The sequence below is a fragment of the Schistosoma mansoni genome, chromosome 6 (assembly GCF_000237925.1).
Source record: "Schistosoma mansoni strain Puerto Rico chromosome 6, complete genome".
Taxonomy (NCBI): domain Eukaryota; kingdom Metazoa; phylum Platyhelminthes; class Trematoda; order Strigeidida; family Schistosomatidae; genus Schistosoma; species Schistosoma mansoni.
Genome location: NC_031500.1, coordinates 1,349,898 through 1,369,583, shown reverse-complemented (window position 1 = coordinate 1,369,583; position 19,686 = coordinate 1,349,898). Strand labels below are relative to the sequence as shown.

At 36.6% G+C, this 19,686-nt stretch overlaps 1 protein-coding gene and 1 non-coding gene across 2 annotated transcripts in view; one reads left to right on the top strand and one right to left on the bottom strand.

Annotated features, from left to right (window-relative positions):
• Smp_089290 (putative alpha-galactosidase/alpha-n-acetylgalactosamini da se) overlaps window positions 1–902 on the bottom strand; it is a 4,652-nt gene extending 3,750 nt beyond the window's left edge. The window contains exon 1 of the mRNA XM_018797901.1: window positions 590–902. Within this exon, the coding sequence (XP_018652897.1) occupies window positions 590–832 (243 nt within the window). The 5' untranslated portion in view covers window positions 833–902. The remainder of the gene's footprint in view (window positions 1–589) is intronic.
• Window positions 903–19,037: 18,135 nt separating this feature from the next.
• On the top strand, window positions 19,038–19,109 carry Smp_tRNA_01723_Pseudo_CGA.1.1. Its single transcript has one exon. It is a non-coding gene (tRNA).
• Window positions 19,110–19,686: the final 577 nt, after the last annotated feature.

Below are 19,686 nucleotides of genomic sequence, written 5' to 3'. Positions count from 1 at the left end.
ATTTCATATTCTCAACCAACAAATGTCCACTATGAAGATCTTGAAGGACAGATTTACGTAATGGATGAAGAATAACAACGCAATCACTTGACTACAAAATACCATCGGGAGTAGTGGATAACTCATCTCGTTTCCGGAAATAGACTTGACTGGAAATCAAGCTCATTCACTGCACCATAGTTACTACATACTATTTTAATTTCTCGGAATGAAAGTATTTGTTTGTGAATTATTTTTTCTTGTAAGTTGAGAATATTAACATTAACAACAAGCCGACCATGAAGTCAGAACTAGGTGAGCACAAATGAACGTATTATATTCGCAATTCGTGATCAGAGCGCAATCACGTACGAAGGAATCATCAATTAGTACAATTACCACAGCTACACAACCGAGCAACTCGTACACTTCACTGAACTTACACAGTGGTCAGACTTTAACTAGTACGCTCCAAGCTGCCCACATTCACTCGACCAAGACCATCCAGTTCAGAGAACAAAACTCCAACAAAGTGAAATTTCTTAATATCTCAACGAAAAAAGAACATAAATTATGCACTACATTCGAAAGACAATAAATAACAACTCACGTTAGGAAATCGTTTATTATCTGCAACGATTTCATTAGTCCTAGAATCTCGTTTCCATTCTGGCCAACAATCATCTACTATTACATAACGATAACCTAAATCTCTCCAACCATCTAATACTAGTCTGTCAGCTGTGCGTTTGATCAATTTCTCACTGATACAACCATCTGGGTAGTTCTGACAATCAGTTTGACATCGAAATCGTTGCCATGTCATCCAACCCATCGGTGGTACGGTAGCCATTCCATTATCCAAACACAAAACGCATGAGGCAGTGAGAATAATCGCTGTCAAAACTATCGTTAATATGGCACACCTATAAGTAAACAATAAAGGACAAAATACTGACAAGTAAGAAATAAATAATCAGTTGAAATGGATAAACAAATGAAGTGTATGTAGTCAAGGCTTATCACACAATAAATGGTGTGTATTTTCATCTGACAACTGTTATGTATTTCAGTCGTTATATAAGTGTACATCATTATGCATAGATGAACAAACAACTAAATACATATGTATGATTCGTTGTGTGAACTGGTGTAACGTGTATCAAGAGCCGTCGTCTAATCCTACTGGTATCTTTGGAAATACAAATATCTGATCAGTATACAACTTCAATTGATGCGATTTGAGAATCTCAGATTTCATTCAATCAGAGAATATCTCTCATTTATTCGAATACTTTCTAACCATTTCAACCAAAATCAATGAGTGCTTCATATTTCAGTGAAAAAGGTGAGTTGAGGCATCGTTCATGCTCTGAAAATGCAAGTACTAGAAAGGGAATTGTAATTATTTCAAGACCATGTCGACACACATTCCATCTAATAGTGATCTTTCTATTATAGATATAAAGAACGAAGATTGAGAGAGCCAGCATTCTCAGACGTTACATCTTCCAACTGAATATCAGATAGTGTAATCTTATGAGTTGAGGGGAAGGGGAAAGAAGATTCATGAAGTAGATTCAGTGTTGGATAAACAGTGAATAATCAAACAACAGTGTAATGCCATACAAGCTTCAGATTTTTAGACAAGTTGACGAGCAAAGATTGGGGACATAATAATAATGATATGATTGCAAAACTACTATCACTTATCATGAGATCATTAGTCCATTGAAGCTAGACCACCATGGAAACACTGGGCGGCCGTTTCGTCCTATCGTGGGATTCCTCAGCAGTGCGTATCCACGGTCCCGCCTCGCGAGATTCGAACCTAGGACGTACCAGTCTGGCGCCAGAGCACTTAACCGATAGACCACTGAGCCGGTATCCAACGGTGTTAATGTCTAACCTCAACCAATCTACGAAATTGTGCGACCATCTTCCATTGTACTGAGGTAGTTAGCTGTCTCTACCTGACATGGAATAGCTCCACTGGTCACGACTTCTCACTAGAACTCTAGGAATTACCTCATGGAGCCAGTCACTAATGGGAATATGATGATTATCAGAAACGGGTTTCGTGGAGATTTTGATTCTCTGTCAATAAAGGACTCTGACAGTTTATCGTAAGTTAGAATCAGTTAATGGACATTCATTCTATTGAATTCGTTATGAGAGATTTTTTCATGAAATCATTTATCAACAATTACCTTCTAAAATCAAATCGTTTTGAATCTCCTCGATTGATACTTGTCGATATGATGATCACTAGTAAATGACATACATCAACAACTATGTTGCACCGGATTAAACAAGTTTCGGATACAATGTACAATTAAATAATTCTCGAGTGATTACAATATCACTAACCCAACACAATCTCCTACACTGTCAGCCGTCAAACACATAAAATCCTATTCCTTGAACATTCATAGACATCCTAGTTTGTAAGGAATGAGAATGTTCATATAAACGTATAGACTTATTGCAATCTGGACAAGCTTTAATCACTCCACTCACTACAACTATACCACATACTTCAGTAGACACTTCCAATGCAAACATTCATATTCATATTCAAATCCAAATGTTGTGTCATACAATATAAAAGTCAAACCATTTACTCAACACTCACATTGACATATTATAAAACTGTTATGTAACAACACTTACATTCTACTTGAATAACCCAATGATTTAGATTGCGAACACACTCCTATATATATACTACTGAATTATGACGCACAATGAAGGGATTCGTTTAACTAATAGCATCATACGATTTGTTAGTTTGTCAAATGAACTGGTTTCATTGATTGTCTAGTTAAATCAATTAGAATGAAAACCATTTTCATTCCATCATAATGGGTCATGATCATTATGTTAATTGATTGACCGAGATATTAACAAATGAAGTGAATAATAATAGTACAGTTTTAATTATTGATTATTGAATGGTTATATATATATGACAAATGATGAAAGGGGGTGTATAGTTAATATAGGGCAACTAATAACCATCATTGTGATCAAGTAACATTCATATTATCAAGTATCAACTAGAAGATTTAACCAACAAAAAAGTAATCAATATATTGTGGTGTGATCTACTTATATCCACATCAGTAGTATATGATGATGGTCAAGCACAGAATGTATTTTGGCATAAGATTGATAAGGAAAGAACTGAAATGAAGCGCAATGGGTACAAAAATGCAGAAACAATGTAATAAGAGAAGATGGACTGATATTTACAGAAGGAATAGTGAAGATTAAGACAATTGATTGTTATTTTGCAAATGAACTTTTTGCTGTATGGTTATCAGAATTCAGTGAGATAGTCTGTAATTTGTGCTTAAATACATTCGATTGTCTCTACCCGGTCTTCTCGTTCACTACAATATGAGTTAAAATTAAAATTTATTACTTTGTACAAGTCAGCCATTATTGAAAGACAGTAATTAAGTGAATAACACGATTGATGTTGTAGTGAAAATTACTGATAATCAATGAGAAATTGTGGAAGAACTTTTCATGCTTGTTCGGACTTATCAGTAAAACACACATATGTCGTCTTTTTTGAAATAACAGTCATCCTCAGACATAAACGAACATCTAAAAGTGCAACTATCAGAGGATTAATCTGAAGCAGAGATGGATGATGCGAAACAGTGAAATCCAGAATCCCCGTATCGTCCCATTTGTGACACATCACAGTTTGATGTTCATCAATTCACTGGAACAAAGTATTATTTACTTCAAACGTTTACGAGTTATTCGCTACAGCATCGAGTTCAGAAAGCCACTAGCTTATGCAATAAGATTATTTTTATTTTATCCCATATATATATATATATATTTATGATGATTGTTTAAATCCTTCAATTGGTATTTCGAATCGACTTGAAATTTATAGCGAGTGGTACTGGGTTCAACTCCCATTTTGAATGATAAAATTTGCATACAAGTAAATCTAGCTGACGAGTTACGAATTGGATGGAACTCGCGTGCTCATCTTTATTGTTATTCATCATAAACTTCTGTTTATAAAATTTATAAATTACGGACAACTTCAGGATAATTCATACAGAATGCACATATAGGTAAACAGACTGATCAATTGTAGTTTTAACCATCAATGTGAAGTTACAAACAATCAATATATCTGCAAAACAGTTCTGAGATGATGGAATAGTTAACTAAGATTGATATGTGAATTTATGACGATGTTCTTCGAGATCAATTTTTGGTGGTCATCAACTAGGCATCTGGCTAAGTAGTCTATATCTATAAAAATGTTTGTTAACATTGGGTCACTAGATAATCTAATAGATTCATAAATTTCACATTTTCATTTTCATAATCTATTATCAGATTGTTTTGAGTCAAAACAATTAAGACTTCTTTGTATACACACCATACATTTCAATCACGAATTCGACAAGCTGACCGTTTTTGAACTGTACTAATGAATTCGTGGTAACTTGAAAACTCTTCAAACATTGATAAGTTCTTGTAAATGTGATAAACTTTGTGAAATCGATGCTTTCAAAATGAAGACGATTCATGAGTACCACACATATTCTCAACGATAACCATGAAATATTTGATATTTTAATACGTGTCTAATGGTTCTCTAATAAAATTATTGAATCACAGTTACATTACCACAATCTGTGCTTCTCACAGTGTACCTCTACTTGATGGATATTAAAATTAACATCACACGTTTATTTTGCCATATTTTCATTTTACTAGGCAGGTCGATAGGTTCTTTTACAGTGAATTATAAACGAACAGACCTTTATCTCACTTTCAAACAAATTTCCTTAGGCTTATGTTGATAGAGTGGGTCTTGAGCGTGACTAGTTAGTCAGTGAAATATCTCATCAGTGTGTGTACACAATACTGTCTTCTAAGACAAATTATAAGGCATATGTGCAAATTCACACTATAGTCATCAATCAGTAAACTGGAAGATAGGTTGACTTATCAGAAATATGTGAGACAACATTGTAGATGGAACACACATATATGTGTATATACGTTTAACATAAAGAAGTAATCAGTGAAATTCAAACGTATCAATGCAAAGATAATGACCCATTTAAAAATGGTGGAGAAGGTCTGTAACTGAGGTAGATGATTTTAGTAAAGTGTTGTTCTCTAAGCTAGATGCTTTGGTCGTGGATCTTTCATCACCACGAACTTCAGGTAGAAATGAAGTGTTCGATTTCCTCCACAAATGACTAACAGCTTGTTCTGTCGACCTCGACGGTGATTGGTTATTTTTTTACCTTTAATTTATCATTGTTTACTACACTATTTTGATTGTATCTCCCATTGATTTGATTGTTGGTCCTATATTTGTTCATAATTCTTTTGATCGGTTAATAAATTGCATCGATTTCAATGTGTTTGTTGATTGTTGATCGATCTGAGTGCCAAGCTCCTGAAAATTCTCTGATGTTTTTACAATTACCTCTATCCAAATTCTCAATATTTTCGCAGTCAAACGTGTTTTCATTGTTGTCCACATTCATTGATATAAGTGAGGATATGTCATAGAGCTTGATTGCAACTAGATATCTGTGCAGGCGAAAAAGAAGAGCGCGTCCACTTTGTCTGAAGTAGTGTTTTTTGCTGTTGGAACAATTTAATTTGTAGATGATATTCGGTTTTTCTTCGTCTGTCACTTTGTCCTTTGGTTTGATTGATTGAAGTGATTTGGTCGGTTTATGTGCTACACTTTTTATGAGAGGCTTCATTAATCTCGTTGTGATTTTTGATATTTTGTTCAGTATGAAGCTCATTTTATTTCAATGTGATATGTATACACAGGCACATTGACCTCATTACTATAAAAGTTGGTGAGAATGATGAAAATTGGCAAAATAGTGAAAACAGTTATATTTTTACACGATACCGTCGCGTTTGTTTGTTTAATATCACTCATGCTTTACTGACTGTCAAATGAATCGCTGTTTATCTTTTAGTTGCTTGTTACACGATGAACCCGAGTGTTTTTAAACTAATTGTAAATCGCGGAATTTCAGCACATTAAAACATTAGATTACACAGCTACATCAAGAAAATAGCGGAGAAACACGCAGAATGAGGGAAGGCGACCACCTGTGCTTATAAGTATGGCGCAAGTGATAAGTCCCAATTCATTCTGACTGGGCTCTAAGTAGACTGCCAAAACTACGAAAAGGAGTTTAGTTTGATTGCAGTCAATGACCTGTGTGAACTAACTATTTCTTTTGAATATACAATGAGTTAGCGCACAGAATCCGTTCACCATTCGAATGAACTCTTGTTATTCGGCAAAATTCAGTGTTGTGATAGCTAAAGTATTTACTAGTAACCTCTTTTGAAAAACGCCTCTATAATTTTTCTCCATCGTCCCTTCTACGACATCACAGTTTTTGACTATTTCACTAACCTATGGGCTTGTTGCTGGAACATCGTAACAAGCATCAGAACGAGAATTTGGTGGTTGCGTGTACGCGAATTCATATATGACTGTCAGTTATTTATGTCTTGAAATCTAAGTGTGCTTACTAAGTCAGTGGACGACTGTTCACCTGTAATGTAGAGACCGAAATTGCAGCAGATTATCTTGTAATTAAAATCTAGTTAGGTGTCCTTTTCAGATGACCAACATGTTATTGTGTCAATCGGACAAGGAATATTCAGAGCGCCATACGTGCACTGTATCAGTAGTCCACGATAATCCCTGCTCACATATAGAATTAAGTAGTTTGCTAAGAACTATGTCATTGAAGATTCCCACTCTCGTGTCTATAGATTATTAGAAAAATGCCAGAAAAACGCAGTGTAAAGTGACTAGTGGTTCACTCGTGTTAGACGAGTTTGTCGTGATCAACCAGCTTAATACTAAGTCACGTTTCACGATCAGTACCCTACGTGGATTACCTCTTGTTGTATCCAAGCATTATGGTGAATTTGGTGAGCGTGCAACACAGATGATGATGTTCGAGGGATTTATGTCTTTTGTAGGTTCTCGACCGCTCAACTGCTCCCTGCATCACTGTTTCTTATGCACCTGATTGCATTGTTCATGCCCATTTTACAACTTGATTATTAACGAACGATGATGGTGCATGGAAATGCAGTCTCATTCACGTAGTAACTCAAAATCATCAATATACATTTTATTGAGTGTGTAACTCTTGTTGTGAATGTACTGCCCGAATCATCTTTACACCTGTTATCACATTTGAAGATCAGAGTTTACACCGAGTTAAACATGCTTCCATCCCTAATCAAATCACCTGATTTCCACTAATTTTGTAGTATTCATCATAAATGTTCAAAAATCCACATTTTCATTTGTTACACGTTACGCTCATCATTGAACAGAGATGAAATCCAGTTTTATTTTAAATAGTCAACTCGTTTAATGTTGCTTATTTTCAAATTGTTGACAACATTTCCACTATCAATCGATAAACATTGAAATCTTGTCTGCAGTGTATTGGTCCGTCATTATTTATCGTTCGTCTCACAGCTCTGTAGCAAGCCCGTGTATCTTATTTCCATACGACTATTTTAACTTCATAACTGTTTTCACACGGCAGTAATGAGGAAAACAGCCTGGATTGACGCACTGAAAATGCAAACTTTCTAAATTCTGTTTATACGTTTCGCCGTCTGCAAACAAGCAAACAAGAACCTGAACGTTGAAATTTTTCCAGTTGCTCACATTGTGCATTAGAATCGCGTATACCTGTTTTCCATTGACCACCTAATCGACTAACTAGTATCCATGAAAATGCTTAATTTAATTTAAAGTTCAACGAATGCACCACATGGTAAATCAACGTTACTTCGAGGCCTCCATCAAGTGTATAAGCAAACACTTCATATGCCAATGCTCCAGCTCTAAACCACGACACAGATCACATGAGGTGGCAAAAAATTGAATTCTCGACCAATGCTTTGGAGTCCACCACACCAACTGAGTCATTGTCAACAGTTGAACAAAGGATAACAAGGTGGTTGTCTGGTGATCACTGGTACAATCAACATGATGATCCGAGACTCCACGCGTCACTTATTTGATGTTAGCTGGTTTTCATTGAACATACTGGTCGAAAATTTTAAGGTTTCTTATACCTTCTGGGATCAAAAGTATTAACTTCGACTGTGAGTATATTGCATAGTGCTTTCAAAACATTTTGGTTCAACAAACACGCACACTGTGCCGGAGTCCCACCTCTAATCAAATTATTGATAATCCAGTAGCCTTCATTTCGAGTTCTGAATTCACCCTTGCAAAAGATCTCCAAGATGAATGACACGATGTTGTGACATAACTATATAAATTTGATCTACACTTTCCGTCGTAATGTTACTCACCACCTGACAGACTTCTCTAATCACAGTAGACTTTTCATTGCTTAACAATGTAGGAATATACGTTGACAAACTAGCATAAAAAATGGCTTGTGTTTGTTCATAAGTATCGATGACAAGATTATCAATGGATTTGATAGCAGGAGAAATGATATTTACCTATGATGATGCCTGCAGCAACCGAAGAAATGGAACACATCCACTTTCTATTGTATAATCCATAAGTTTATTTATGACATCGTTGTTGACGCGTTCAGGAGTATCAATTTGTTTTACTTTCAAGAGTGAGATTTCCTCTTGTTCAGTCAACTGTATGCTCCTTTGCCTCTGAATCTGTTCATAATTACAAGCCTCGCGAAGCACAACAGACTGATCAGTACGACGCCTTCAAATTTCCTCAGCGTCATTATCTTCGTTTATTTACAACACTGATATCCCCGTCAAGTCAGTCAAAAGGTAGATTTCAGCCTTGTTTTTTCTACTGATTGTCTCATCAAATTCACTGACAGTGCTTGGGCTTGCAGTTCAAGTTGTGAAACACGAACAAGCTTTAGAGGTGCTATTCTAGATTCGCTCAGGATAAAACATCTCGTCGTACTTGCATCAAACTTCAATCTCATATAAGCTACGGCTTCATAACCACTTTCTCAAGCATCAGATATCAGTCTTTTAACACGCAGTTCAACACTTTATCATTGTGGTATCCTTAGACTTTTCAAACATGTCATTCCCTGCAACCAAGTTTCAAAACTTGAGTTCAGACCCTCACCGATAGTTGTATCCTTTCCGCAGTTTTATGAAACAGCTGTTGCAGAGTCCGTCTGGTCGTAAGTAATAGAGGCGCTAGAAAACCAAGTGGGTCATATACAGATGCTGCAAGTGATAGGATACCCTCTCAAGTTCTCAGATGATTAGGACAGTTTATATCAAATCCAAAACAACCGAACTGAGTGTGTCAATCAATTCCCAGAGTGCTGAGAATGCGTTCTTCTAAGCTCGGTTAACAAACCAAAGACAACGTGACCTACAGCTCAAGTCTATCTATTTATTTTCTATTTCAACACATAAATATTGGTATAAGGGGGCACCACATACATATGAGTCACACAATAGGAGAGAGATTAAGAGGAGATAAAGAGTGTAATGTGCGTATAAAAGAAATGGGGACAGTAAGGACCACAAATTAGTGTATGTTAGTGAAAACATAATAGTAACGGGAGAAACAGAAAGGTAAAACTAGAAACAAACATTTCAGTCAAAGTGGTTACGGCCATTATTTATAAGGAAAGTGTGAGAGGGTTATAGCATCATCGCCAGTGGTTTATATTCTGAGCCATATATGATAACGTCTCTAGCCACTGTGTTGCACCATCTCTAGGATGCCAACCGGGGAGTAGTGGAAGACTGATAGAAGTCAATCCTATGTGGCTTTCTTTCAAACACTTTTTAAAGATGGGGACAACTATGGACTCATTTCATGACTTTGAAACACTCTCTAGCTCTCAAATCTTTGTAAACAATGGCTCGGAGGTAGGTCATCTGGGCCTAGAGATTTGTAGCGCTTTATGAGTTGGAGTTCCTTGCAGACTTCCGCCTCATTCGAAGGATCAGTCGTCACAGGCCATGGAGGAAATGACAGTCTGGTCGATGTTGACGGAGCAGCACGCCAGTTGAATTGCTACTCTAACAACACTGTCCATCGTCCAAGACGTCGATAGATGATAGTGATTGGCATCCCGTCATTCTCACAAATTGTTTCTCTCACACCAGAATTCCTGCTGCCAGTGGTTCGGATGAGATGAATGGGCTTCTGGCAGTTACTAGATGTAGCTGCTGCTTCCAACTCATTAGCACGCTCCGACTACCAGGCTTCTCGGTTCTTACGTAAGCCATGTCAAATTTCATTACGTGACAGCCTTCATTTGCGGTCAAACTCGTGATCATCCGGCGTAGACCAACGGGTCTCCATAAATAGTGTGGAGCATAAAGAAACCCAGTGTTTGTAGTCATGCAATCACAAACAATTCTCATCTATATATTTCGGTGGGATGGTGGCTAGCCTAGAATCATGCTCGACTCGATACTTAGTTGCCACAGTAGCTGCAGTTACAGTAGATGGACCCCCTTATCTGACCTGTGATCGACAAGTTACCATCGACCACGGAAACGACTAGCATCAAAGTCTATACGTTCGGCCTGAGCACTCAAGTCTTCGGCTAGTACTACAAAATCTGTCGGAATCACTGTTCTCATTAGCTTTTCTTCGATCTCATTAACATTCTAACATCAGAAATTTCACATTCGATTGATGACATATACCAATTATATCTTTCGACATCAGTAGCACACGTTGCAGTTACACTTAGTTGCAAAACAACCTGTCTTTTGCTTGAGTGATATTTTCATATGCCTACTAACTGATAACTAGTAAACTATCATGTTGCGTCACGTTTTAATTGAATGTGTTCATTGAAGGTGTATGTTCCATCATGTACCGGTTTCAGGATCTTGCAACAGAACTATTTGTGTGAATGATCCATATCCCTTAATATCGAAGGCTCATAGTGAAACTGTTTCTCCAATTGTATTTGAATACAATATTATTCTGGCTGGCAACCGCAGTACTTAAAATAATTTGAAATATAAATGAAGTGATATTGGTAAATTTATACTTTGTAGCTGTGTTTTGGTACAACTATTGTAGTCACTCGTTGCAAATATTTTGTTAGTATATTTATTGAGATTTACTAACGGGCATCACGAACAACTTCTAAACGTTGAACGGCAGAAGCATCAAGCGAATTTACTCGCCACTCTCAAGTCATCACAGTTGAAGCAGACGGGCCCTATTATCTGACCTGCGATTAACAAGTACTCTTCGGCCACAGAAACGACTATGATAACGTTCGCGTGCCCGAACCGGTTTCTACCTCATTTGATGAAACTTTGCAATCCAACAGCAGAGAAACGAATGTTATTGGGGATCCTACCGATTAGTGCTGCCTCAGCTCTAGCTCTTAGTACGACATCAACACCAACTAAATCAGACGAAGATGTCACAGGGTACCCGGTTAAATGCACGTAGAACAAGCTCTTTGAAGCGATAGATGGAAAGCGAATTTGTTATACTTCACTGGAATCTTCAATACAAGTCTCGAACAGACAGCTTAAGTTGATATACAGACTTCCTAGAGATTTCGTCATCCCTATCTGTTGTCTCATGTGCATTAGTGTGCGATCGTTGAAGGAAGCCAGTTTGAACGGTGTATCTGCTTTCAGAAAGACTGGTTTAGTGTTCGTATTCGGTAGAAGCATTCACTTTCGTTCAGTCAGTGACTGGAGATGATTTAGATGAAACAGATTTTGCACCACGGACGAGATCCTGTATAAGTTGAAAATTGGGAGCACATGAAGTAGGCATACATTGAGATATGTGACCTAGTATATGAAAAATGATATTGCTAGTAATAGCAAAAAAATGAGTCTTATCAAGTTAATATGAATAGTCTGAATTTCAAATCAACCAAGCATAGTATTTTGTGAAGCAATTGTCATCCCATCGAACTTGCGTGAATGCTGTGTTACTGTCCGGGTGCTCAGATTGGAGTAGGTGGTTGACTTAGAGGGCTAGGCTTCGAGAATTCGACCTATTAGTCTAGTTCATAAGAAAGTGGTACAATGTTAGAACATAGATTCACGTGGTAGCTGGTGATCAACGATAATTCCAAACGTCATTTGTTATCTCAAACTCCTGGAGTCTATGTTCACTATTTGTTTGAAATCAGAGTTTCTGAACTTTTCTAGGTGGACTCTCCGTGTCCACCAACCTGGTTAAAGCGCCGAAGTTTCGCTTTTCGTCCTCTCACTTTCGTAAACATCACCCCAGTCACGAGAAGACAGTGAGTAGGATTTTTTCCTAGCAGAGGCTATATATGCATGGTCATGTGAGAGCACTTCGAGAGGAAGAGTGGTTCACATATTTTCAAATGTACCAGAGCATCTTAGGTCAAGACTGTAGAGATGGTGTGTTTGGTTAATTTGTGAGGTGTGAGGTGTCTGCAGTGATCAACGCGTCTTTCTGTCTGAAATAAAGCATTCTGTTACTGTAACATAAAGAAAAAATATGACACATGACTATGTTAAAGAAAGGGCTTAGCTGAATCTAAACTTGATAACAGTTTATCAACAAGCGAAAACCGATGCAAGAGCAAACAATATGCGTTTAGACAAAGGTTGAACAAATACACAAAATTGTGAATAACTAATACAATGATTGAAATGAAGTTATTATGATGATAAATAAAATCATTGTTATAAGTGTATGTGAATAATTCAGAATACTACACGACAAACTTGTGTAACAACATTTTCATAGAAACTGCTAGGAATACAACTATTTACTTAATATTAATAAGTAGTATAGAAGACTATACAAAAGTGCTGAACGAATATGAGGACAGAGAACGTGAAAAAGAGTTCACAAATACGTAATAATTGGAAACCAATATGGTTTTCATTTGGGAAATGAATGTTTCTGATATTCATACCAGATGGCATAATGAGCGAGTGATCATGGTAACTGAGTAAATGTGAACCATAGAGACTTGAAAAACTATTCAACGAATAACAGATGACTTAGTCACTAAACAAAGTGAACAATGAATTATTTACAGATAACCACTCAGAGCGTATATATCAGACACAAAATACCGGTACAACTTAAATATATTAAAATTTAATAGAAAACAATTGGTGACAGTCCACTGTATTCAAGCGTCAACGATTTATTTATGCCTTCACGTACGAGAGAAGTAACTGTAGTTTTAATAATTTCTTTTCAAACATACTTTGTGGCCAAAGATTTTTACTGGACTAAAACACAAATAACAGGCGACGAGTTTCAATCCTAATCTGATTCACTGTGACATTATCACCCACATAAATACGCAGCACAGTATTATATTGAAACCTGCAACCTCCATTAAACTATTTTAGACCTGACATTGATTTTCTTGTCAAGAGAGTTCTCAAACCCAGATAACAAAGGGTAGTTCTCAGCGCTTGATTCTCTTTTTAATAAAATTCATCTTTAAATGCTCCACGATATCTATTCACATAAATGTGCTGTGTAGCTTGATTGCTAAGTTTGTCTTGCCATCTTCTATACTTCCAGTGCACTAATAATTGAGTGAATCCATTGTTTGTTCAATGACAAGCGGATATTGCTTCCTTATTAGGTGGTTCAGAAAACAAAACACAAAATCAATGACACGACAGTGGATTAACAACTTCCATCTAACTTATCAACCCACGGAAGTCAAACTATGGTATAGTTGGACTGTACTGGTAGTTCCGAATGAAGCAATCAGGGTTAACATACAGACTCATGGATTTTGTACAAAATTGAAAGTGCAGTGAAGAAAACGGGTAGCGCGAATGCGATGCGTTGATGGAGACTTAACATCTGCACTCACATAGGATAAAACCAACTTAAGATGTATTCAATCAAACACTTGTGTCGATGCTTCAGGGTTGAAGATGCTCTAATGTTATTGATAAAGAAACTGTAACAAATCGATCCTTATTACTTAATTCTTTTGCAGATATGTATCATAAAGTTTGTTATCGATATATTTATTACTGCTTATAATAATGTACCAGACTCTGACGTACTTAGGTACTTAACTACACATGTTACTGCTCGTCGAGGAGGAAAGGAAGCTCGCCAGCATTCGCCATCCAAATCTGTCATGAACAATCATTTCCAGTTCTTTTCACTTGCTGTTCATCCGTTTTATGTTTACTTCGGATTCCCGACTCAGTGTGTTCTTTGTCCTTCTTCTTTCCACTTTTACCTTCAAAATTTCAAGTTAGTGCCTCATAATACAGTCTGATGATTTTCTCAGTATGTGTCCAACACACCTATATCGCCTTTTCTTAGTTTATTCACCATATGGAAGCTGTTGCTGATAGTATACTATCAAAGGATATTGAGTATCTTACGTAGACAATTGTTCATGAATACTTGTACATTTTTGATGATGGTGTGGGTTGTTCTCTAGGTTTCAGCTGCGTACAGTAGAACTGATTTGACGTTCGTGTTGATGTTTGTGACTTTGATATTAGTTAATAGACATTTGTGTTGCAGTTCAATATGTTTTTCAACTGTAGGAATGTTGTTCAGGTACAAATCTATTGGGCATGTTGAGATGAAATCGTTTAAGTAAATTTCAGAGTATTTAGGGTAATAGTAATATTACTGGCTGTCATTGTTCATTTGTGTGATCTGAACAAAATGAATAAAATATGTCGAGCCATTTAATGTAGATCTGGCACAAAATTGTTACTCTATCAGATGTATTCCAATGATATCAATATGCCAGATCGTTAAACACATTTGAAGTCTTTTCTTGATGTTATTGGGCTAGGATTTATGTGTATGTATTATCATCTGGGTAAATACAGAAATATCACTTATACTTGATCAGTTTCTCCAACATGTGCAAAAAATATTAGATGGATTTATCCTGGATATAGGATCAAATCATTAGTTATAAACATATTAACAATTTGATAACAAATTGTTGATGGATATGTAGACGATTTTCTTGACTGAAACAGAATTATACAATATAAAAGATTGTGCCATATGGATAATACATTGCATGCACACTGCTTTACACAGCATCTGCACCATATTATTGTTAACATTTTGCCGGTAAACCAACAGTGTCATTCAGTTATTTCGATAGTTGAACAGAATCGTGTCCATCAACAGTCATTCATGGAATTTCGCAATCCGAAGTATAAATCGATAAGAGAACGAAACAGTTCGATATTTGACAACATAAATATCACAAGTGATGTAGATACGGTTTCACTGATCTCATATAACTGTCACGTATGTCTAGATTTGTTGTAGCGACTATGTTCCGTTTACTACCGATAAGTTTGTGTAATATTCTTATGTCCTTTAAATTCATTGTTTTCTGTAATTGTCTTATCTCGCTTCTTTTATGCTTACTGATGAACTGTCATCAAGATTTGAAAGTTTTCTACTGTCATTTGCTTTATTGAAATTCAAAAAGACTGTATATGCCATTGTTCGAGGAAGCCAGTCCCTCTGAGAATATTAAGACGTGCCAGAAGCTAAAGGCAGCTCACGAGTTGAGGTTCGTGATTATTTATGTTCATTGACCAGTGGCGTGTAATGCGAACACGTTTGAAGTGACAGGTTCTGTGTTCAAATGAATGGGTGAACATCAAAACTGTGATACAGGCATATGCAACTGACGAGTACTGTGTGGAACGAGACCCGCGTTCTGGATCACACTGTTAACTATCATCTATCCCTGATTCGGATAAATCATCTGACAGTCACACTTTTAGAAGTTGATTTGTGTGTTCAAATTACTTGATGAAGTCTGTCAACCGACAAACATATATTGGTTGTATGGAACTTCACAGTGATGTTTTGGGCTATTATTGATCAGCCTGTGTTCATAAATGTACTATCTGTGCGGACTGTCTTCAAAATCCAAAACACAAAATCAAAACACAACACACATGAGTCCGTGGGAATAATCGCTTCTGAAACTATCGCTATGACTTCAAATCTATAAGTGAACAATAAAGACCAATTTGTAATAAATTAGTCCATTGAAATGCATGAATAAGTGAAAGCAAACAAGGCTTATCACATTATAAATGGCGAGTATTTTCATCTGACAACTGTTATGTAATCCAATCGTTATATAAGATACCATCAATATAAATAGATGAATAAACGACGAAGTTCATATGTATGATTCGTTTTGTTAACTGTTTTAACGTGTATCAAGTGCCGTGTCGTTGGAAATACAAATATTCATATTCAAGTACATTACAGTGTCGCGTATTACAATATAAAATTCAAACCATTTCTTGAGAATCTTCATTTACATACCATGAAACTATTATGTAACAACACTTACACTCCACTTGAATGACACAATTACTTAAGTTGCGAGTACACTCCTTCATATATATACAACTGAATTATCACGTACAATGTAGTAATTCATTCGACTAATAACATCACACGATTTGTTAGTTTGTCAAATGAACTAGTTCCACTTGTTTACCGGCTACATCAAATCTAATGAAACTATTTTCATTCCACCATAAAAGATCGTGATAATTATGTCAATTGGTTGTCGGAAATCCTTAAATTTTAATATTTACAATTGAGCCGAATCACTCAGTTACAGTCACGTGTTTTCATTTTCACTTAATCACAATTCAAAAATGTTAAGTATTTCAGCTAACCAATGTCTCCAATAACAGTGCTATATGTTGAAAATTGTGAACGTGTGCCTCTGTTACGACAAGATTTATACCAAATTATCTTGATTGTAAGATTGAAATGTTCATTCATTTAGGATCACAATGACTTGAAGTAAACTTTCAAGTCATAATCAGTTTGACAGAAGTCTGGCATAAATGATCGTATCCCTGCGTCTTTGGAGGCTGCATACAATAAAGCACTTATACTACATTTCATTTGTTATATGTATAGCGTAGATTTTCAATTGATTATGGAGAATCTATTTTACGACGCGTAACATCAACATAAACAATGAGTATAGATACCTCACTTTGTCTGGAGAACAGCTAACAAGCCTCAGTATGTAAGATTACGTTTTCGTGATATCCGAATCACAGACTGACTTTTTCAAACAAAGAGATCCCATCGAAAGTCCGGAAAATAAATAAAATATAATCCTATGATCTACCTGATGCATGAATCTTGAAATGAACATTAGCAATTTAGTTATCGTTGTTAATTCTATAAGAATTAATAAATTGAATATGTAAATAGATGACAATTTTCTCCGCATTATTAGTTTCATTTGAAATGGAACTTAGTGGTATGGAAGTCAGGCGTTTGCGCTCGGGACTGAAGATGGAAGGTTTGAATCCCACGAGCAGGATTTCCGGTCGAATGCTCAATGTGTGGGCTTATGATGAAACCATCTACTTCGCTTTGAGAAGTATCACAACTGTCATACAAATCAAACCAGTATTACCCGAATTACTTCAAATACCCGTTATCTGACATGCGGCCGACAAGTCTTCACTGAGAAAGGAAGCGACTGTCTTCTGTGCCTAAACAATCGAACTGAGCACTCAAGTCTCCGGCTAGTACTAGTATTCGGTAGAAGCATTCACTTTCGACCAGACAGTGACTCGAGATCGTTTCGGTAGAAGAGAGCCTCCAACATGAGCGACATGCTGAACATGTTGAAAAACGGGAGTTGATGAAGTGGGAATATAGGAAGATAAGTGTCGTAGTATATAAAAAATGATAATAATAGTGATAATAATAAAGAGGAGTGATATCAAGTGAATGTGTATAATCTGAATTGTAATTGAAGAGAGCATAGTATTTGGTGAAGTGATTGTCATCCCATTAGACTTATGTGAGCGCTGTGACACTGCTAGGGTGCTCAGACTGAAGTGGGTTGGTAAACTATAGGACTTCAACTTCAGCCTTGCACCTACTAGTCTAGTCCATAACACAGTGGTGCAATGTTAGAGTAAAGATTCCCACGGTAGCTAGTGACCGACGATGGGTGCAAAAGCCATTTCTTCTCACAGGATCCTGGAGTACATGTTCCCCGTTTGTTTAGAATCAGGGTTCCCAAACTCTTTTGAGTTGACCCTCCGTGCCCATCAAGCCGGTTTAGGCGCCAGAGTTTCGCTTTTCGTCCTCCCACTTTCGTAAACAACAACAGAGCCTCGTGAAGACAGTGAGTAGGGCATTTTCCTAGCAGAGGCTATATACGCGTCGCTATGTGAGAGCATTTTGTGTGTTTTAGTTTTATTCCAGTGAAAGTCTTTGGTCACGAGGTATGCATTTAAACAACAGTTTAGCACTTCAGATATTTCTCTCGTACGTGAAGGCATGATTAATTAGTTAAAGCTTGAATGTATAGGACTGTCAGAAAATCATTCCCTAATAATTTTGAATATATTTAAGTTGAACCGGCATTTCATGTCTTCTATGTATGCTCTGAATGGTTATCTGTTTATAATATATTGTTTGATTTGTAAGGTGAATAAGTCACCCGTTATTTGTTGAATGGCTTATTGAAGTCTCTATGATTTACATTTATTCAATCAGCATGATCAGCCGCTCATTATGACTTTTGTTAGGACTATTAGAAACAGTCATGTTTTATATGAAAACCTTTTCGGTTTTCAATTATTCTATACCGGCGGTTATCTTCCCTTGCAGAAATATATTATTATTTATAGAGTTGAGATCATGAGTCAATTGAAGCTAGACCACCATGGAAAACCTGGAAGCACTGGACGGCTGTTTCGTCCTATTATGGGACTCCTCAGCAGTGCGCATCCACGAACCCACTCTCGCGGGATTCGAACCCAGGACCTACCAGTTTCGAGCCGAAGCCCTTAACCGATAGACCACTGAGCTGGCATCCAACGGTGTTAATGTCTAACTTCAACTGATTCACGAAATTGAGCAACCATTCACCAATGTCATCAGTGAGTTACTATCTCACAACAGACCTGGTTGAACTCCACCGGTTACTGCTTCTCACTAGAACTCCAGGAAATACCTCAAGGAGTCAGTCACTAGTGAGCACATGATCATTATCAGAAGGGGTGCCAGCTCAGTGGTCTATCGGTTAAGGGCTTCGGCTCGAAACTGGTAGGTCCTGGGTTCGAATCCCGCGAGAGTGGGTTCGTGGATGCGCACTGCTGAGGAGTCCCGTAGTAGGACGAAACGGCCGTCCAGTGCTTCCAGGTATTCTATATTTGTTATGTCTTTTTCACGTTCTCTGTTCTAACATCCCTTGTACTATTTTGTATATTTTTTATACTACTTACAAATTATCAGTAAATGGTTATATTCCTAACAATTTCCAGGAGTATGTTGTGAAGTTATGTAGTGAAATATTCTGAAAAATTAACACATACTTACTAATCTATTTTGTTTTAACTTATTTATATTACTCATTTTGTGATACATACATAATCGTTCATTCTTGTTTTTGGATCATGGAGAAGCTTATTAAACTATTTCCGTATTTCGCGCTTCCTTTATTACTATTTCCTTTGATTTCTACATTTCCTTCATTGAAATCAATTCAATATTCTTGTCAGAAAACAAAATCATATAAATTCAATAAAAAACATAAGGGAAACAAAAATGACAGTGAAATATCATTATAGATATATCGAATGGAATCGAACGATCAGCTAAATGTTCATTAGAAAGAATCAAGAAGAATTAATAATGAGTTTGTGTATAAGGAG